The sequence below is a fragment of the Oncorhynchus mykiss genome, chromosome 3 (genome assembly GCF_057628025.1).
Source record: "Oncorhynchus mykiss isolate SJ-2025 chromosome 3, ASM5762802v1, whole genome shotgun sequence".
In the NCBI taxonomy this organism is placed as follows: domain Eukaryota; kingdom Metazoa; phylum Chordata; class Actinopteri; order Salmoniformes; family Salmonidae; genus Oncorhynchus; species Oncorhynchus mykiss.
This window is the reverse complement of record NC_143024.1, coordinates 30,166,337-30,186,672: the sequence shown is the minus strand read 5'-3', so window position 1 is coordinate 30,186,672 and position 20,336 is coordinate 30,166,337. Positions and strand designations below refer to the sequence as shown.

General features: G+C 40.3%; 1 protein-coding gene across 8 annotated transcripts in view; it reads right to left on the bottom strand.

The window, feature by feature from the left end:
• Positions 1-20,336, bottom strand: part of LOC110511301 (protein spire homolog 1) — a 70,931-nt gene that overhangs the window by 8,689 nt on the left and 41,906 nt on the right. Inside the window, exons 8-14 of one of the 8 annotated variants that reach the window (XM_036970942.2) lie at positions 13,282-13,411; positions 12,492-12,533; positions 10,627-10,674; positions 9,442-9,605; positions 6,418-6,517; positions 5,566-5,708; positions 4,476-4,640 (exon numbers count right to left, since the gene is read on the bottom strand). In XM_036970942.2, coding sequence (XP_036826837.2) covers positions 4,476-4,640; positions 5,566-5,708; positions 6,418-6,517; positions 9,442-9,605; positions 10,627-10,674; positions 12,492-12,533; positions 13,282-13,411 — 792 coding nt within the window. The remainder of the gene's footprint in view (positions 1-4,475; positions 4,641-5,565; positions 5,709-6,417; positions 6,518-9,441; positions 9,606-10,626; positions 10,675-12,491; positions 12,534-13,281; positions 13,412-20,336) is intronic. The other 7 variants (XM_036970948.2, XM_036970965.2, XM_036970955.2 and 4 more) reach the window with 7 other exon arrangements.

The window sequence follows — 20,336 nt, the reverse complement described above, 5'->3', positions numbered from 1 at the left end:
GCCTGAGATTGAAGAATGAGTTTCTGTTAGGGATAAAGCCGGTCTGGTCCGAATGGACCAATTTGCCAATTAAAGTGCTAAGCCTGTTAGCCAGAGTTTTTGCTAAAATCTTTTGGTCTGTATTAAGCAGAGATATTGGCCTGTATGACCCTACCTCTTCCGGATCTTTACCCTTCTTATGAATAACTGTAATGAACGCCTCATCCAAAGTAGGTGGGAGAGCTCCATCCTCATTGGCCTGAACCAACATTTTGTGCAGGTAGGGAGAGAGCATGTCGCTGAATGTTTTATAGAATTCACCAGGGTATCCATCTGGGCCCGGGGTCTTGCCACTCTTTAGAGATATAATTATTTCTCAAATTTCTTCAAGAGATATTTCCTTATTCAGGAAGTTAGAATCTTCCTGGTACAGGGCAGGAAGATTACAGTCCTCCAAAAAGTTTTGCATAATTAAGGGGTTAGGATCCGCTTTAGATGTATATAGAGTCTCATAAAACTGACAGAATCTGTCATTGATGTCTTTGGGGGAAGAGAGTAATTCCCGAGATGCAGATTTAACTTTGTGAATCATTCGGCCATTCACATTTTTTCGAAGTTGTCTGGCGAGTGATTTGTGTGGTTTGTCACCAAACTCAAAATATTTTTGCTTGGCATATAGAAAAGATTTAGCAATTTTAGCTGAGAGAATCTTATTATATACAACTTTTAAAGAGGTAATCTTTTAATGTTTCTCCATAGATGGATGGCTAGCATTCTCCCTATCCAGTAGGTGAATTTGTCCCTCCAGTTCTACCAATTTTCCTCTGTTTTGCCTACTCCTGGCAGCCTGGTTCTGTGAGGAGCTGAGGATTCAACCTCACAATAAACTTTGTGAACATAAGAGTAAAAGGAGTATTCCCTACCCGTAGGGTTCAAGATCCTCCATATATCAAATAAGTTAGAATTTTTTATGTAGAATTCGCTTGAATAATTATGAAAAACTCTACCTCAGGCGAGCAATAGCTTGAAACTTCCTTAGATATCGTGCACCAGCTGTTGTTTACAAAAATACATAGACTGCCGCCCCTTGTCTTACCAGATGCTGCTGTTCTATCCTGCCGGTACATAGTATAACCAGCCAGATGTATGTTGATATTGTCGTTGTTCAGACACGACTCCGTGAAGCATAAGATGTTACAGTTTTTAATGTCCTGTTGGTACTTTAATCTTCCCAATAACTCGTCCATTTTATTGTCCAAAGATTGCATGTTTGCTTGCAGAATTGAGGGGAGTGGGGGTTTATTTAATTGTCTCCGATTTCTCAGAAGGCAGCCCGCCCTCCGGCCTCTCTTTCTCCGCCTCCTCTTCACGCAGATCACTGGGGTCAGGGCCTGTCCTGAGGGAGCCATATATCCTCCGCCTCGGGCTCGTCAGAGTTGTGAAAGAAGAAAAAGTATTCTGCTAGTCCATGGTGAGTAATTGCAGTCCTGATGTCTAGAAGTTATTTTCGGTCATAAGAGATGGTAGCGGCAACATTATGTACAAAAAGAGTCAAAAAACAAGTTACAAACAACGTAGATAAACAAACCAAAAAATACAATCAGTTGGGGGCACGTAAAACGTCTGCCTTCTGCTCCGGCGACATCTTTTTTTAATTATTTTTTTTATTTTACCCCCCTTTTTCTCCCCAATTTCGTGGTATCCAATTGTTAGTAATTACTATATTGTCTCATCTCTACAACTCCCGTACGGGCCTGTGATAGACGAAGGTCGAAAGCCATGCGTCCTCCAAAACACAACCCAACCAAGCCGCACTGCTTCTTAACACAGCGAGCCTCCAACCCGGAAGCCAGCCGCACCAATGTGTCGGAGAAGACACCGTGCACCTGGCTACCTTGGTTAGCGTGCACTGCGCCCGGCCCGCCACAGGAGTCGCTGGTGCGCGATGAGACAGGGATATCCCTACCGGCCAAACCCTCCGTAACCCGGGCGACGCTAGACCAATTGTGCGTCGCCCCACGGACCTCCCGGTCGTGGCCGGCTGCGACAGAGCCTGGGCGCAAACGCAGAGTCTCTGGTGGCACAGCTAGCGCTGCGATGCCGTGCCCTAGACCAATGCGCCACCCGGGAGGCCCTCTACGGCGCCATCTTAAATCCTCTACTTAGTTCTGATTCACTTAAAGGTCTTGACAACCTAAAAATAGACAAGGCCCCTCTGCTCTGTAGCTGGGGTTGCGGTTGGTTTTCTGCTTCTTTCTGCCTGTTTCTGACTTCAATAAATAAGCCTGCAGTGAGACCACGGAGATGCTACAGTTGAAGTCGGAAGTTTACATACACTTAGGTTGGAGTCATTAAAACTTGTTTTACAACCACTCCACAAATTTCTTGTTAACAAACTACAGTTTTAGCAAGTCGGTTAGGACATCTACTTCGTACATGACACAAGTAATTTTTCCAACAATTGTTTACTGAAATTCACTGTATCACAATTCCAGTGGATCAGACGTTTACATACACTAAGTTGAAAGAAAATGATGTCATGGCTTTAGAAGCTTCTGATAGGCTAATTGACATAATTTGAGTCAATTGGAGGTGTACCTGTGGATGTATTTCAAGGCCTACCTTCAAACTCAGTACCTCTTTGCTTGACATCATGGGAAAATCAAAAGAAATCAGCCAAATCATATCAAATCAAATTTATTTATATAGCCCTTCGTACATCAGCTGAAATCTCAAAGTGCTGTACAGAAACCCAGCCTAAAACCCCAAACAGCAAGCAATGCAGGTGTAGAAGCACGAACTCAGAGACCTCAGAAAAAAATTGTAGACCTCCACAAGTCTGGTTCATCCTTGGGAACAAAAGAAAAGGACCTTGTGAAGATGCTGGTGGAAACAGGTACAAAATGATCTATATCCACAGTAAAACGAACCCTATATCGACATGACCTGAAAGGCCGCTAAGCAAGGAAGAAGCAACTGCTCAAAAAACGCAATAAAAAATCTAGAATACGGTTTGCAACTGCACATGGGGACAAAGATCATACTTTTTGGAGAAATGTCCTCTGGTCTGAAGAAACTAAAATAGAACTGTTTGGCCATAATGACCATCATTATGTTTGGAAGAAAAGGGGGGAGGCTTGCAAGCCGAAGAACATCATCCCAACCGTGAAGCACGGGGGAGGCAGCATCATGTTGCGGGGGTGCTTTGCTGCAGGAGGGACTGCATCATGAGGTAGGGAAGGGAAATTATGTGGATATATTGAAGCAACATCTCAAAACATCTGTCAGGAAGTTCAAGCTTGGTCGCAAATGGGTCTTCCAAATGGACAATGACCCCAATGACTTCCAAAGTTGTGGAAAATGGCTTAAGGACAACAAAGTCAAGGTATTGGAGTGGCAAAGCCCTGACCTCAATCCTATAGAACATTTGTAGGCAGAACTGAAAAAGTGTGTGCGAGCAAGGAGGCCCACAAACCTGACTCAGTTACACCAGCTCTGTCAGGAGGAATGGGCCAAAATTCACCCAACTTATTGTGGGAAGCTTGTGGAAGGCTACCCGAAATGTTTGACCCAAGTTAACAATTTAAAGGCAATGCTCCCAAAAACGAATTGAGTGTATGCAAACTTCTGACCCACTGGGAATGTGATGAAAGAAATAAAAGCTGAAATAAATAATTCTCTCTACTATTATTCTGACATTTCACATTCTTAAAATAAAGTGGTGATCCTAACTGACCTAAGACAGGGAATCTTTACTAGGATTAAATGTCAGGAATTGTGAAAACTGAGTTTAAATGTATTTGGCTAAGGTGTATGCAAACTTCCGACTTCAACTGTATATTCAACAGTACCCCAGGTCTATTGCTGCTGCTGCAATTACTGGTCATCCTGGTGTTGTTCCAATAATGTTTCTGAATAATGTGTCTCTATTCAAAGTTTTAAAAAATTGTACCCATCTAATGTTTCTCATTCCCAGAAGAACCATTAACATACTGTGATTCTAATGCTGCTGCGGCTCCTGCTGCTGATCTTATGACACACAGAGATACAGTGGGCTGCATTGTCTCTGGCCCAGAGACAGGGAGGGAGGGGAGAGCCTAGGGAGTATCAACAATAACAAAAAACAGGGAGTTTATACTTGCTACTGAACAACAGTAGGTTATATACAGTATACACAAAATGAAGGACTTAATTTATCTAGAGCATTGTTTTAATTGGCAGTGGCTCGCTAGGCTACATGATGCTTGCAAGCACAACAACTATAACTATGGTTAAATGGAGGAAAGCTGAGTATGATGAAATGATTGGTGCGCCAGCGAGGGATGCTGTTGACTGTCAAAATGCATAATGACAATCACACCTAAACTGAAGAGCTTTCTATGAAAACAGCAACAGTCCTGGGCTGAGGGATGGGTCTCTAGGAAAGCAGGAAGCATTAGAAGAGATGATGATGAACTACGATGCGCCAGCAGGGACATAAGGGGCGACTGGCAAACCTTGACAGGCTTTCTTCCCCTGCACAGAGCAGACAGGGCAGACCACACCATGCCCAAGACAAACACCTCGACAGGGTAGGAGCTCCGTAAGGGGTGGAGGGTGGAGGGAGGGGAGTGGAGGAGGAGGGGGGTCCAGGGGAACAGATGATGGGCTATCCTCCCGACCTGAGAAGGACAAGGGTTATAGAGGGGGATGGAGGAGGGGGAGAACAGGGGTTATAGAGGTGTATGGAAGAGGGGGAGGACAGGGGTTATAGAGGTGTATGGAGGAGGGAGAGGACAGGGGTTATAGAGGTGTATGGAGGAGGCGAGGACAGGGGTTATAGAGGTGTATGGAGGAGGGGGAGGACAGGGGTTATAGAGGTGTATGGAGGAGGCGAGGACAGGGGTTATAGAGGTGGATGGAAGAGGGGGAGGACAGGGGTTATAGAGGTAAATGGAAGAGGGGGAGGTCAGGGGTTATAGAGGTGTATGGAAGAGGGTGAGGACAGGGGTTATAGAGGTATATGGAGAGGGGGAGGACAGGGGTTATAGAGGTGTATGGAGGAGGGGGAGGACAGGGGTTATAGAGGTGTATGGAGGAGGGGGGGAGGGGGAGGACAGGGGTTATAGAGGTGTATGGAGGAGGGGGAGGACAGGGGTTATAGAGGTGTATGGAGGAGGGGGAGGGGGAGGACAGGGGTTATAGAGGTGTATGGAGGAGGGGGAGGACAGGGGTTATAGAGGTGTATGAAGAGGGGGAGGACAGGGGTTATAGAGGTGTATGGAGGAGGGGGAGGACAGGGGTTATAGAGGTGTATGGAGGAGGGGGAGGGGGAGGACAGGGGTTATAGAGGTGTATGGAGGAGGGGGAGGACAGGGGTTATAGAGGTGTATGAAGAGGGGGAGGCCAGGGGTGTGTGGGGGAGAAGAGGTGGGGGGATTGGAGGTGGGGTGTTAGGAGCATCTTACATCACCGAACAGAAAGAAGAAGGAGGCTGATGAACACAAGACAAACTGACACACTATTCAGGAACCAAAATGTCCAATGTGCTCATTTTCTCCAGATTGATAAACTCTTCTCTTTTCCTTGTTCTCTTCTGTTACTCACCAGAGACTTGGAGCTCTGTCTGGATGGGGGTATGAACTGCCGTACATTGGTGGGTGTTTCCTTCTCAATGGAGTGTCTCCTCTGGGGGGCCTGCCTTCTCTCAGGCTGGGGGGTGGAGGAGATGGGCAGGAACATGGGTGGAGCTGGGGGTGGGGGGAGAGAGGATATGTGTGATATACTTTTACATAGTACTGTAACCCTTATATTACCAGTTAAGTTGACTGAGAACACTCTCTTTGACAGCATTAGTCTCAGCATAGAAGAGCTGTCAGGTGAACAGCTAAGAGCTGTGAAAGCATAGAATTACATATAGAATTCTAGGATCTCCATGATAACTTTAACAATAGCTTCATCGCCTCCCGAGTGGTGCAGTGGTCTAAGGCACTGCATCCCAGTGTTAGCTGTGCCACTAGAGATCCTGGTTTGAGTCCAGGCTCTGTCGCAGGCGGCCGCGATGGGGAGACCCATGGGGCGGCACACAATTGGCCCATCGTCATCCTGGTTTGGCCGGCAGGGATGTTTTTGTCCCATCGGGCACTAGCGACTCCTGTGGCGGGCCGGGCGCAATGCACGCTGTCACGGCCGCCAGGTGATCCTCCAACACATTGGTGAGGCTGGCTTCCAGGTTAAGCCGGCATTGTGTCAAGAAGCAGTGAGGTTTGGCTGGGTTGTGTTTCGGAGGACGCATGGCTCTCGACTTTCGCCTCTCCCGAGTCCGTACAAGAGTTGCAGCGATGAGACAAGACTGTAACTACCAATTGGATACCACAAAATAAATAAACCCTAGCTTCATGTCCATACCCTGTTTGAACTCTAACCCCAACCCTAACTCTGGCCTTCTGGTCAACTCACTCTTCCTGCCCAGTACAGACTCTGGAGATGTGTCATCTACCACCGATGTAGAGACACTGGAGCTGCTGGCTGACCTTCGACCCCCAATGGTGATGTCATCCTGTAGGGGGAACAACAGAGAGCAGTGCTGTAGGATGTACAGTTGAAGTCGGAGGTTTACATACACCTTAGCCAAATGCATTTAAACTCAGTTTTTCATAAATCCTGACATTTAATCCTAGTAAAAATTCCCTGTCTTGGGTCAGTTAGGATCACCATTTTATTTTAAGAATGTGAAATGTCAGAATAATTGTAGAGAGAATGATTTATTTCAGCTTTTATTTCTTTCATCACATTCCCAGTGGGTCAGAAGTTTACATACACTCAATTAGTATTTGGTAGCGTTGCCTTTAAATCGTTAACATGGGTCAAACGTTTCGGGTAGCCTTCCACAAGCTTTCCACAATAAGTTGGGTGAATATTGGCCCATTCCTCCTGGCAGAGCTAGGAGACCTGTAACTGGGTCAGGTTTGTGGGCTCATTGCTTACACACGCTTTGTCAATTCTGCCCACAAATGTTCTATAGGATTGCGGTCAGGGCTTTGTGATGGCCACTCCAATATTTGACTTTGTTGTCCTTAAGCCATTTTGCCACAACTTTGGAAGTATTGTCATGACGTTGGTCTGGGGGTAGGTTTATGACAGTCATAAATACCTCTTTCCCCCTTTTTCTTCTCTCTACCCTACTGATGATACATTGGGAAAACCCTTGGTTAACATAGAGATTCTGGGAACATCAGAAGGTGGGGGGGAATGAACTATGGTAATCCGACCAATTGAACATATGCGGTGGTACTTAATGAATATGATGTCAGTTCGGTTGTCATCTGAGACATTCTCATCGATGATAAGATGACAGTGGAAAGTCTACACATCAGAGTTATCGGCTTCACATGGAATTGTTGTTCAATTTAAATGTTTGAATATGAAATTATTCGTGATGGGATGAAATGTGATTTTAGATTCTAAAATGTGAGATTTGGGTTTTCATAAGGCTCTGCTCAATCAGTGGCCCGCCCCTGTGAAGGGACATGGGCTATAAAACCTTTCAAACACGACCTCCTCTCCCTTCCTATATAAGCCCTTGACGACAATATAACCTCCTGTTCCGAGGATGTGAGGACGACGGTCCGATGTCAGAATGGTTCAGATAATAACTACAGAACGAAGCCAACATCAGCGTGAGCTTTGGTTGCGAATGGTATGAACTTTGAACTCTTATTCACTACAGAAGTGATACCTCCTAGCCGTTGAGTTAGCAACAGCCGCTGCAAACGAGGGTTAGGAAGGAACAGACTGAGTATCCCGTCTATCACACAACGACGTTACTACAACGTGTCCAGTTGACAACCAGAGACATTCTTCAAAGGACAAAGGACTCGGTTGGGCAACACGGCCTTCCATCTACCACCAACCTACCGAAGCGCAGCTCAGAGTAAATATTTATTGCATTTTCCTTTTCCAAACGGGCGGTAATTTAGAATGCATAAGATTCTGTATTTACGATAGCACAGCTTCGCCCTTTGTTCCTCAGTCTTCCCGCTCTTTCACTCAAACCCAGCCCTTTTTCTTTTGTGTAACCAGCTGTCAAATCTGTTCCTCCCGCCAGGGACATTTTCCTTTATGACGTCATTTGTAATCAAGTTATGATTTAATTATGTGTATGTGTAATTCTGTGAGATTAGTTAGGTATTTAGTAAATAAATAATTAAACCCAATTTTGCATTGCTGATTTAACTTGTTAGCCAGGGTTCGTGCAGATAACCAAGAATTTACAACTTTCAGATGAGACTGAATTATGATGATAATTAATATTGACTGCTATTGATGTAAAATATTGCTAGGTCTTTAAGAGTTTATTCGGAAGATAACAGCTCTATAAATATTATTTCGTGGTGCCCCGACTCTCTAGTTAATTACATTTACATGATTAGCTCAATCAGGTAATATTAATTACGGATAAATTATTTTATAGAATAGCATGTCTTATCACAACAGTATGCTTGGGTTCATTGTCCATTTGGAATACCTATTTGTGACCAAGCTTTAACTTCCTGACTGATGACTTGAGATGTTGCTTCAATATATCCACATAATTTTCCTATCTCATGATGCCATCTATTTTGTGAAGTGCACCAGTCCCTCCTGCAGCAAAGCGGCCTTTCAGGTTATGTCGATATAGGACTCATTTTACTGTGGATATAGATACTTTTGTACCTGTTTCCTCCAGCATCACAAGGTCTTTTGCTGTTGTTCTGGGATTGATTTGCACCTTTCACACCAAAGTACATTAATCTCTTGGAGACAGAACGCGTCTCCTTCCTGAGTGGTATGACGACTGCATGGTCCCATGGTGTTTATACTTGCTTACTATTGTTTGTACAGATGAGCGTGGCACCTTCAGGCATTTGGAAATGCTCCCAAGGATGAACCAGACTTGTGGATGTCTACAATTTTTTTCTGAGGTCTTGGCTGATTTATTTTGATTTTTTGATGTCAAGCAAAGAGGCACTGAGTTTGAAGGTAGGCCTTGAAATACATCCACAGGTACACCTCCAATTGACTCAAACTATGTCAATTAGCCTAACAGAAGCTTCTAAAGCCATGACATAATTTTCTGGAATTTTCCAAGCTGTTTAAAGGCAGAGTCAACTTAGTGCATGTAAACTTCTGACCCATTGGAATTGTGATACAGTGAATTATAAGTGAAATAATCGGTCTGTAAACAGTTTTTGGAAAAATTACTTGTGTCATGCACAATGTAGATGTCCTAACCGAATTGCCAAAACTATAGTTTGTCAACAAGAGATTTGTGGAGTGGTTGAAAAATTAGTTTTAATGACTCCAACCTAAGGTTATGTAAACCTCCGACTTCAACTGTATACTGATGTCAACTACCAGAAGACACTCACACACACACACAGACAAATGCACATGCGAGCACAAAACACACACACATACACACACTTATACACACACACTTACGTCAGAGTCGGAGCTGTCCAGTTCTGACAGGGTAGGCGCTTTCAGCCTCTTCCTCTGACATAAGGCCTGGGCTCCACCCTCTGGTGTCCCTGGCCTCCCATTGGACAGACTGCTGAGGGTCATGGTGCTGGTAGTCTTCCTGCGGCCATCAGGGCTGGACACATCTGGACAGAGAGGTTGTCACAAGAAGACTGATCAGACAGAGGACAGCTCAAATACCCTAACTATACTGAACGCTGCAGATAGAAATGTCATGAATAGAGCTGGGAACAGAATTACCAGCTCCACAGGACAGACAAACATATCTATTCTATGTGATACATTTCTATTTTAGTGTTCGGTAACGTTGCACAGTCCTGAACAGACCCGAGGGGAACACACCAGCGGTAGGGAGGAGGGAGTGTGAGTTGAGGAGAGATGGAGAAGCAGCCTGGTGTTATACACACAACATGGATTCTACTTTCACTACCCTTTAAGACCTGGACTGAGCAGGATTCTAATGAAACCCTAACCCTAGCTGACTCCCTCCCTCCTAGCCTCATTGACAACTTCTCCCCCTAAGAAAAAGACAAATAAAATAGGGAAGGAGGCGTGACAGAGGAAGGGATGGAGAAGAGAGTGCTGGAAACAGCAGATAACAGCAGATCAGTAGCAGAGGCAGCTCTGATCTATGGGTGCATTGAGGCCTTGCCAGGCTCTCTCTCTCTCTCCGTCTCCCTCTCTTTCTTTCTCTCTCCTTCTCTCGCTCTCTCACTTTCTCTCCCTCTCTGTGAAAAGGAGAGAATGTGAATACCTCTTTTGGAAAAAGTCTCAAATATGACCTCATTACCTCAGTGGGAGGCCAAGGCCCTCCTCCTGTACTGCTGTCCTGGAGCTTCTAAACCTGCCTGCCTGGGAGAAGACTGACTGGTCCTAGGATCCAGGTTTAAACTAGAGCAGATTAAACATCCACCATTTCTGGCACTATGCTCAGTGTCAGTCAAAAGTAAAAACATTGTAAAGCACTGGTTTCTGTAAACTATATTTGTCGATATAGTATAATTCAGTCTATTTTAGTCGAGGCATAAGCAGTAGTGTTAGGATACAGCCAAATAGGCAGACAAATGAAACAGGGCTAACATTATGTGTTGCAGCACACAAGTTGCTAGTCACATAAACAGAGCCAAACCACTCCACATACTTTACCTTGACGTGTAAGGATCAACTGTGGAGTGCTGTAGTATATGCCTCCACCTAAAAGGGAACACTTCCTTAAATATGATAGGACAGATTGTACTAATAGTTTATCCCTATCCCCAAACATAGCCTGTCATTTGACTGGTATTGGAGAATCTGGCCACAAAGTAAGGGGATAAGTACCCAGCTGCAATGAAGTTCAGATAGCCAACCATCACATACACACTCACAAACGCACGCACGCACAAACACATACACATAACACACACACACACACATTAAAGCTACACAACAATAAATTGAACCAACTAGTTGAGCAAAGGGTAAAATTGCCTCTGATGTGATGAAAGACGCTGGGATCAGTGGGAGAAATGTCAAGCACAGCCAATCTGAAAGTTCAGATACTCTGCCCACAACAGGAAGCGTTGACACATACAAGAGTAAGAGTGTAGATTATTATAAATTATTTTCAGTGTCACCAATGTAAATTCATTGGCTATCTATCTCACTAGAGGATGTGATGACATTTTTGGGTAACCACTGCAGTACAACCTTATAAAACAGAAGGCATCCTCTTCTTATCTGTTTTAAAAACAGCCATATACTGTAAGTTAATCAGAAGTGCTAAATGACCAATGCAGGCGATGTTGGAGATACACTGATGTCTTTGTGAGAATGTGCTTTTTTGTGTTGAATAGAGCTGGGAGCCGACAGGTGTGTGTGTGTGTTCTGCATGTGTGCGTGCGTGTGTGTGTATGTGTGTGTGTGTGACGACAGCTCCTGTCTACGCTGCTCTCTGATCCCACCTCTGATTAAATTCTGCAGACTCACTTTCCAAGATTAACAACTGCTTCGTGTGAGGAGGACCGTCATTTTCTAGAAAACCGAGGAAGGTAGTTATGCACGTCTTGGTTGTTTGTAATGTGAATTTCTGAGTAATGGAGTTCTTTAGCTAAGGCAACTCTTTCTCTGATTTATTTTAGTATGGAAAAGAAAAAGGCCCAGATGCAGAATTCTATTAATAGATTATTCAGTGGGAGTTTGAAAGGCAGGAGCTCTGTTGTCTCTACTGGCTATATGCTACTGACTTATCAATATCAAATATGTTTTTAACGTACTGTAGGTTTCATTCCAAGCGCAACAATAGACTAGAGAAAAATGTAGGAAGATCTAATTAGTTTAAACTAATCCCAGAATTTTTTAACATTTGAAGTGAGCATTACTCAAGCATTTAGACAAGGAAAATACTGTTTTACAATTCCTCCTGAGGGACTGAGAACAATGAGCACCAGCTGTGTGGAGATGCAGAAAAACAGCTGCTTTTGACGTCAGCAAGTGTGCCTTCGAGAAATAGTTCATTATCAGAAATGTACTGTAGTGACAGGCAGTGAATAAACACGTTGGCCTGTTTGAGTCACATCTACCTTAGTCTTTTTCACAACTGTCTATGGTATGTAAGGCTACATCTAACTTTACATTATCCCGGGGCTTAGTCTGAGTAGATCATTAAGCCCTTCCACATTCCATGTGGAGATTCAAAAACAAGTGTCATAATAATTTAACTAAGGTTCAGAATGATTGAAAGATACGCTGAGGTTGTCTAAGAGGGAGTTGCTGATGTGAAGGAAGCCATCAACCTCCCTTCTGCGCTTGACAGTTCTCATCCTGACCAGTGTCTGACATCCTGACATCACAACCAGAGAGCCCACTGCTGCGGTGCAGAGCCAACCAAGCCAACCATCAACACCACCACGGAAGCATGAAGAAGCATGAGATGAGAGCATTAATGTGCGTGCTGTAGCTTGGGCAGATGGACAACAACCACGATAGATAGAGATGTAAAGAAACAGCCAGGTAACCGGACAGATCTTTACCTGACAAGTCAAAACTTTGAGACATGCTAAGAGGCCGAATTACTGCAAGAGAAACAATGATGGTGTTACAGAGTTATTAAGCTGTCCGTAGGAGGAATACGGACGGAAGATATATATTAAGTTAGCAAGAAGAAAGACATCATCTGCCGACATGTCTGGCAGCTGTCCGTAGTGCAGGACAGTACTGTATGTTAGAAAATGTACAATGATGAACGTAGTCAGTAGAAAGTGCATAGCCAATGGTGAGAAATCATTAGCATAATAACTAAATAAAATACATTCTCTTTTCCGATTCTAAGGTTTGGTTTGGTTATAGTCAATACAGGTACTTAGCATAACACCAGACAAGATGTATGTTTAAGCTGTATTACAAGCAGAGCTGTAACGCCAAACAGCACAGGCATCCAAGAACAGTAACTTGGCTGGGTGGAAACATTGTTCAAACCAATGAAAGAAAGTATGATTCAACTTGTGTCTTTCATTCATGCCAATGCCCAGCACCCGTGAAAGTGCATATCACAACATACTTCAACTTCTCACAATGAGTGTGTGTGTGTGTGTGTGTGTGGAGTGTGTGTGTGTGTGTGTGTGTGTGTGTGTGTGTGTGTGTGTGTGTGTGTGTGTGTGTGTGTGTGTGTGTGTGTGTGAGAGAGAGAGAGAGGGAGAGTAAGAATGTAAGAATGAGAGAGAGAGCGAGAGAGAGAGAGAGAGAGACCGAGACAGAGAAAGAGAGAGAGAGAGAGAGAGAGAGAGAGAGAGAGAGAGAAAGACATAGAGAGGTGTCACTCACCCAGCCTGCTCCTGCGGATCACATCAGGAGAGACAGGTCTCAGTTTCCTCTCAGATTTGATCTCATCCAGGATCCTCTCGTGCAAGGTGGGGGGAACCTGGGGCTGGGGATTCAGCTTCCTGGCTGCTGCCTACACACACAAACGCAAGCACGCACACACACATGCACACACACGCAGATACATACATGCACTCACACTGAGTTATGGGCATCAGAGTTATGGACTTCAGGCCTTTCACCGCTGCCTAATAAACCTTAAGTACACTGTCACTTTACCGTTAATATCACTGTCACTGTACTGTTAATATCACTGTACTGTTAATATCACTGTCACTGTACTGTTAATATCACTGTCACTTTACCGTTAATATCACTGTCACTGTACTGTTAATATCACTGTACTGTTAATATCACTGTCACTGTACTGTTAATATCACTGTACTGTTAATATCACTGTCACTGTACTGTTAATATCACTGTCAATGTACTGTTAATATCACTGCACTGTTAATTTCACTGTACCGTTAATATCACTGTCACTGTACTGTTAATATCACTGTACTGTTAATATCACTGTCACTGTACTGTTAATATCACTGTACTGTTAATATCACTGTCACTGTTAATATCACTGTCACTGTACTGTTAATATCACTGTCAATGTACTGTTAATATCACTGTACTGTTAATATCACTGTACTGTTAATATCACTGTCACTGTACTGTTAATATCACTGTCAATGTACTGTTAATATCACTGTACTGTTAATTTCACTGTACCGTTAATATCACTGTCACTGTACTGTTAATATCACTGTACTGTTAATATCACTGTACCGTTAATATCACTGTCACTGTACTGTTAATATCACTGTCACTGTACTGTTAATATCACTGTCACTGTACTGTTAATATCACTGTACTGTTAATATCACTGTCACTGTACTGTTAATATCACTGTCAATGTACTGTTAATATCACTGTACTGTTAATATCACTGTCAATGTACTGTTAATATCACTGTACTGTTAATATCACTGTCACTGTACTGTTAATATCACTGCACTGTTAATTTCACTGTACCGTTAATATCACTGTCACTGTACTGTTAATATCACTGTACTGTTAATATCACTGTACTGTTAATATCACTGTCACTGTTAATATCACTGTCACTGTACTGTTAATATCACTGTCAATGTACTGTTAATATCACTGTACTGTTAATATCACTGTACTGTTAATATCACTGTCACTGTACTGTTAATATCACTGTCAATGTACTGTTAATATCACTGTACTGTTAATTTCACTGTACCGTTAATATCACTGTCACTGTACTGTTAATATCACTGTACTGTTAATATCACTGTACCGTTAATATCACTGTCACTGTACTGTTAATATCACTGTCACTGTACTGTTAATATCACTGTACTGTTAATATCACTGTACTGTTAATATCACTGTACCGTTAATATCACTGTACCGTTAATATCACTGTACTGTTAATATCACTGTACCGTTAATATCACTGTCACTGTACTGTTAATATCACTGTCACTGTACTGTTAATATCACTGTACTGTTAATATCACTGTCACTGTACTGTTAATATCACTGTACTGTTAATATCACTGTACTGTTAATATCACTGTACCGTTAATATCACTGTACCGTTAATATCACTGTACTGTTAATATCACTGTACCGTTAATATCACTGTACTGTTAATATCACTGTCACTGTACTGTTAATATCACTGTCACTGTACTGTTAATATCACTGTACCGTTAATATCACTGTCACTGTACTGTTAATATCACTGTCACTGTACTGTTAATATCACTGTACTGTTAATATCACTGTACCGTTAATATCACTGTCACTGTACTGTTAATATCACTGTACTGTTAATATCACTGTACTGTTAATATCACTGTACCGTTAATATCACTGTACCGTTAATATCACTGTACTGTTAATATCACTGTACCGTTAATATCACTGTACTGTTAATATCACTGTCACTGTACTGTTAATATCACTGTCACTGCACTGTTAATATCACTGTACTGTTAATATCACTGTCACTGTACTGTTAATATCACTGTCAATGTACTGTTAATATCACTGTACTGTTAATATCACTGTCAATGTACTGTTAATATCACTGTACCGTTAATATCACTGTACTGTTAATATCACTGTCACTGTACTGTTAATATCACTGTCACTGTACTGTTAATATCACTGTACTGTTAATATCACTGTATTGTTAATATCACTGTACTGTTAATACCACTGTCACTGTACTGTTAATATCACTGTCAATGTACTGTTAATATCACTGTACTGTTAATATCACTGTCAATGTACTGTTAATATCACTGTCACTGTACTGTTAATATCACTGTACTGTTAATATCACTGTCACTGTACTGTTAATGTCACTGTCAATGTACTGTTAATATCACTGTACTGTTAATATCACTGTACCATTAATATCACAGTCACTGTTAATATCACTGTACCTGTAATATCACAGTCACTGTACCGTTAATGTCGCTGTACTGTTAATATCACTGTACTGTTAATATCACTGTACTGTTAATATCACTGTCACTTTTATTATCACTGTACTATTAATATCACTGTACTGTTAATATCACTGTACTGTTAATATCACTGTACTGTTAATATCACTGTACTGTTAATATCACTGTCACTTTTATTATCACTGTACTATTAATATCACTGTACTGTTAATATCACTGTACTGTTAATATCACTGTACTGTTAATATCACTGTACTGTACTGTTAATATCACTGTACTGTCCTGTTAATATCACTGTACTGTTAATATCACTGTTAATATCACTGTACTGTTAATATCACTGTACTGTTAATTTCACTGTTAATATCACAGTACTGTTAATATCACTGTACTGTTAATATCACTGTTAATATCACTGTACTGTTAATAGCACTGTACTGTACTGTTAATATCACTGTACTGTACTGTTAATATCACTGTCACTGTTAATATCACTGTACTGTACTGTTAATATCACTGTACTGTTAATATCACTGTACTGTTAATATCACTGTACTGTTAATATCACTGTCACTTTACTGTTAATATCACTGTCACTGTACTGTTAATATCACTGTACTGTTAATATCACTGTCACTGTACTGTTAATGTCACTGTCAATGTACTGTTAATATCACTGTACTGTTAATATCACTGTACTGTTAATATCACTGTCACTGTTAATATCACTGTACTGTTAATATCACTGTCAATGTACTGTTAATATCACTGTACCGTTAATATCACTGTACTGTTAATTTCACTGTCACTGTACTGTTAATATCACTGTCACTGTACTGTTAATATCACAGTACTGTTAATATCACTGTACTGTTAATATCACTGTTAATATCACTGTACTGTTAATATCACTGTACTGTACTGTTAATATCACTGTTAATATCACTGTACTGTACTGTTAATATCACTGTACTGTACTGTTAATATCACTGTACTGTTAATATCACTGCACTGTACTGTTAATATCACTGTCAATGTACTGTTAATATCACTGTACTGTTAATATCACTGTCAATGTACTGTTAATATCACTGTACCGTTAATATCACTGTACTGTTAATATCACTGTCACTGTACTGTTAATATCACTGTCACTGTACTGTTAATATCACTGTACTGTTAATATCACTGTATTGTTAATATCACTGTACTGTTAATACCACTGTCACTGTACTGTTAATATCACTGTCAATGTACTGTTAATATCACTGTACTGTTAATATCACTGTCAATGTACTGTTAATATCACTGCACTGTTAATTTCACTGTACCGTTAATATCACTGTCACTGTACTGTTAATATCACTGTACTGTTAATATCACTGTCACTGTACTGTTAATATCACTGTACTGTTAATATCACTGTCACTGTTAATATCACTGTCACTGTACTGTTAATATCACTGTCAATGTACTGTTAATATCACTGTACTGTTAATATCACTGTACTGTTAATATCACTGTCACTGTACTGTTAATATCACTGTCAATGTACTGTTAATATCACTGTACTGTTAATTTCACTGTACCGTTAATATCACTGTCACTGTACTGTTAATATCACTGTACTGTTAATATCACTGTACCGTTAATATCACTGTCACTGTACTGTTAATATCACTGTCACTGTACTGTTAATATCACTGTCACTGTACTGTTAATATCACTGTACTGTTAATATCACTGTCACTGTACTGTTAATATCACTGTCAATGTACTGTTAATATCACTGTACTGTTAATATCACTGTCAATGTACTGTTAATATCACTGTACTGTTAATATCACTGTCACTGTACTGTTAATATCACTGCACTGTTAATTTCACTGTACCGTTAATATCACTGTCACTGTACTGTTAATATCACTGTACTGTTAATATCACTGTACTGTTAATATCACTGTCACTGTTAATATCACTGTCACTGTACTGTTAATATCACTGTCAATGTACTGTTAATATCACTGTACTGTTAATATCACTGTACTGTTAATATCACTGTCACTGTACTGTTAATATCACTGTCAATGTACTGTTAATATCACTGTACTGTTAATTTCACTGTACCGTTAATATCACTGTCACTGTACTGTTAATATCACTGTACTGTTAATATCACTGTACCGTTAATATCACTGTCACTGTACTGTTAATATCACTGTCACTGTACTGTTAATATCACTGTACTGTTAATATCACTGTACTGTTAATATCACTGTACCGTTAATATCACTGTACCGTTAATATCACTGTACTGTTAATATCACTGTACCGTTAATATCACTGTCACTGTACTGTTAATATCACTGTCACTGTACTGTTAATATCACTGTACTGTTAATATCACTGTCACTGTACTGTTAATATCACTGTACTGTTAATATCACTGTACTGTTAATATCACTGTACCGTTAATATCACTGTACCGTTAATATCACTGTACTGTTAATATCACTGTACCGTTAATATCACTGTACTGTTAATATCACTGTCACTGTACTGTTAATATCACTGTCACTGTACTGTTAATATCACTGTACCGTTAATATCACTGTCACTGTACTGTTAATATCACTGTCACTGTACTGTTAATATCACTGTACTGTTAATATCACTGTACCGTTAATATCACTGTCACTGTACTGTTAATATCACTGTACTGTTAATATCACTGTACTGTTAATATCACTGTACCGTTAATATCACTGTACCGTTAATATCACTGTACTGTTAATATCACTGTACCGTTAATATCACTGTACTGTTAATATCACTGTCACTGTACTGTTAATATCACTGTCACTGCACTGTTAATATCACTGTACTGTTAATATCACTGTCACTGTACTGTTAATATCACTGTCAATGTACTGTTAATATCACTGTACTGTTAATATCACTGTCAATGTACTGTTAATATCACTGTACCGTTAATATCACTGTACTGTTAATATCACTGTCACTGTACTGTTAATATCACTGTCACTGTACTGTTAATATCACTGTACTGTTAATATCACTGTATTGTTAATATCACTGTACTGTTAATACCACTGTCACTGTACTGTTAATATCACTGTCAATGTACTGTTAATATCACTGTACTGTTAATATCACTGTCAATGTACTGTTAATATCACTGTCACTGTACTGTTAATATCACTGTACTGTTAATATCACTGTCACTGTACTGTTAATGTCACTGTCAATGTACTGTTAATATCACTGTACTGTTAATATCACTGTACCATTAATATCACAGTCACTGTTAATATCACTGTACCTGTAATATCACAGTCACTGTACCGTTAATGTCGCTGTACTGTTAATATCACTGTACTGTTAATATCACTGTACTGTTAATATCACTGTCACTTTTATTATCACTGTACTATTAATATCACTGTACTGTTAATATCACTGTACTGTTAATATCACTGTACTGTTAATATCACTGTACTGTTAATATCACTGTCACTTTTATTATCACTGTACTATTAATATCACTGTACTGTTAATATCACTGTACTGTTAATATCACTGTACTGTTAATATCACTGTACTGTACTGTTAATATCACTGTACTGTCCTGTTAATATCACTGTACTGTTAATATCACTGTTAATATCACTGTACTGTTAATATCACTGTACTGTTAATTTCACTGTTAATATCACAGTACTGTTAATATCACTGTACTGTTAATATCACTGTTAATATCACTGTACTGTTAATAGCACTGTACTGTACTGTTAATATCACTGTACTGTACTGTTAATATCACTGTCACTGTTAATATCACTGTACTGTACTGTTAATATCACTGTACTGTTAATATCACTGTACTGTTAATATCACTGTCACTTTACTGTTAATATCACTGTCACTGTACTGTTAATATCACTGTACTGTTAATATCACTGTCACTGTACTGTTAATGTCACTGTCAATGTACTGTTAATATCACTGTACTGTTAATATCACTGTACTGTTAATATCACTGTCACTGTTAATATCACTGTACTGTTAATATCACTGTCAATGTACTGTTAATATCACTGTACCGTTAATATCACTGTACTGTTAATTTCACTGTCACTGTACTGTTAATATCACTGTCACTGTACTGTTAATATCACAGTACTGTTAATATCACTGTACTGTTAATATCACTGTTAATATCACTGTACTGTTAATATCACTGTACTGTACTGTTAATATCACTGTTAATATCACTGTACTGTACTGTTAATATCACTGTACTGTACTGTTAATATCACTGTACTGTTAATATCACTGCACTGTACTGTTAATATCACTGTCAATGTACTGTTAATATCACTGTACTGTTAATATCACTGTCAATGTACTGTTAATATCACTGTACCGTTAATATCACTGTACTGTTAATATCACTGTCACTGTACTGTTAATATC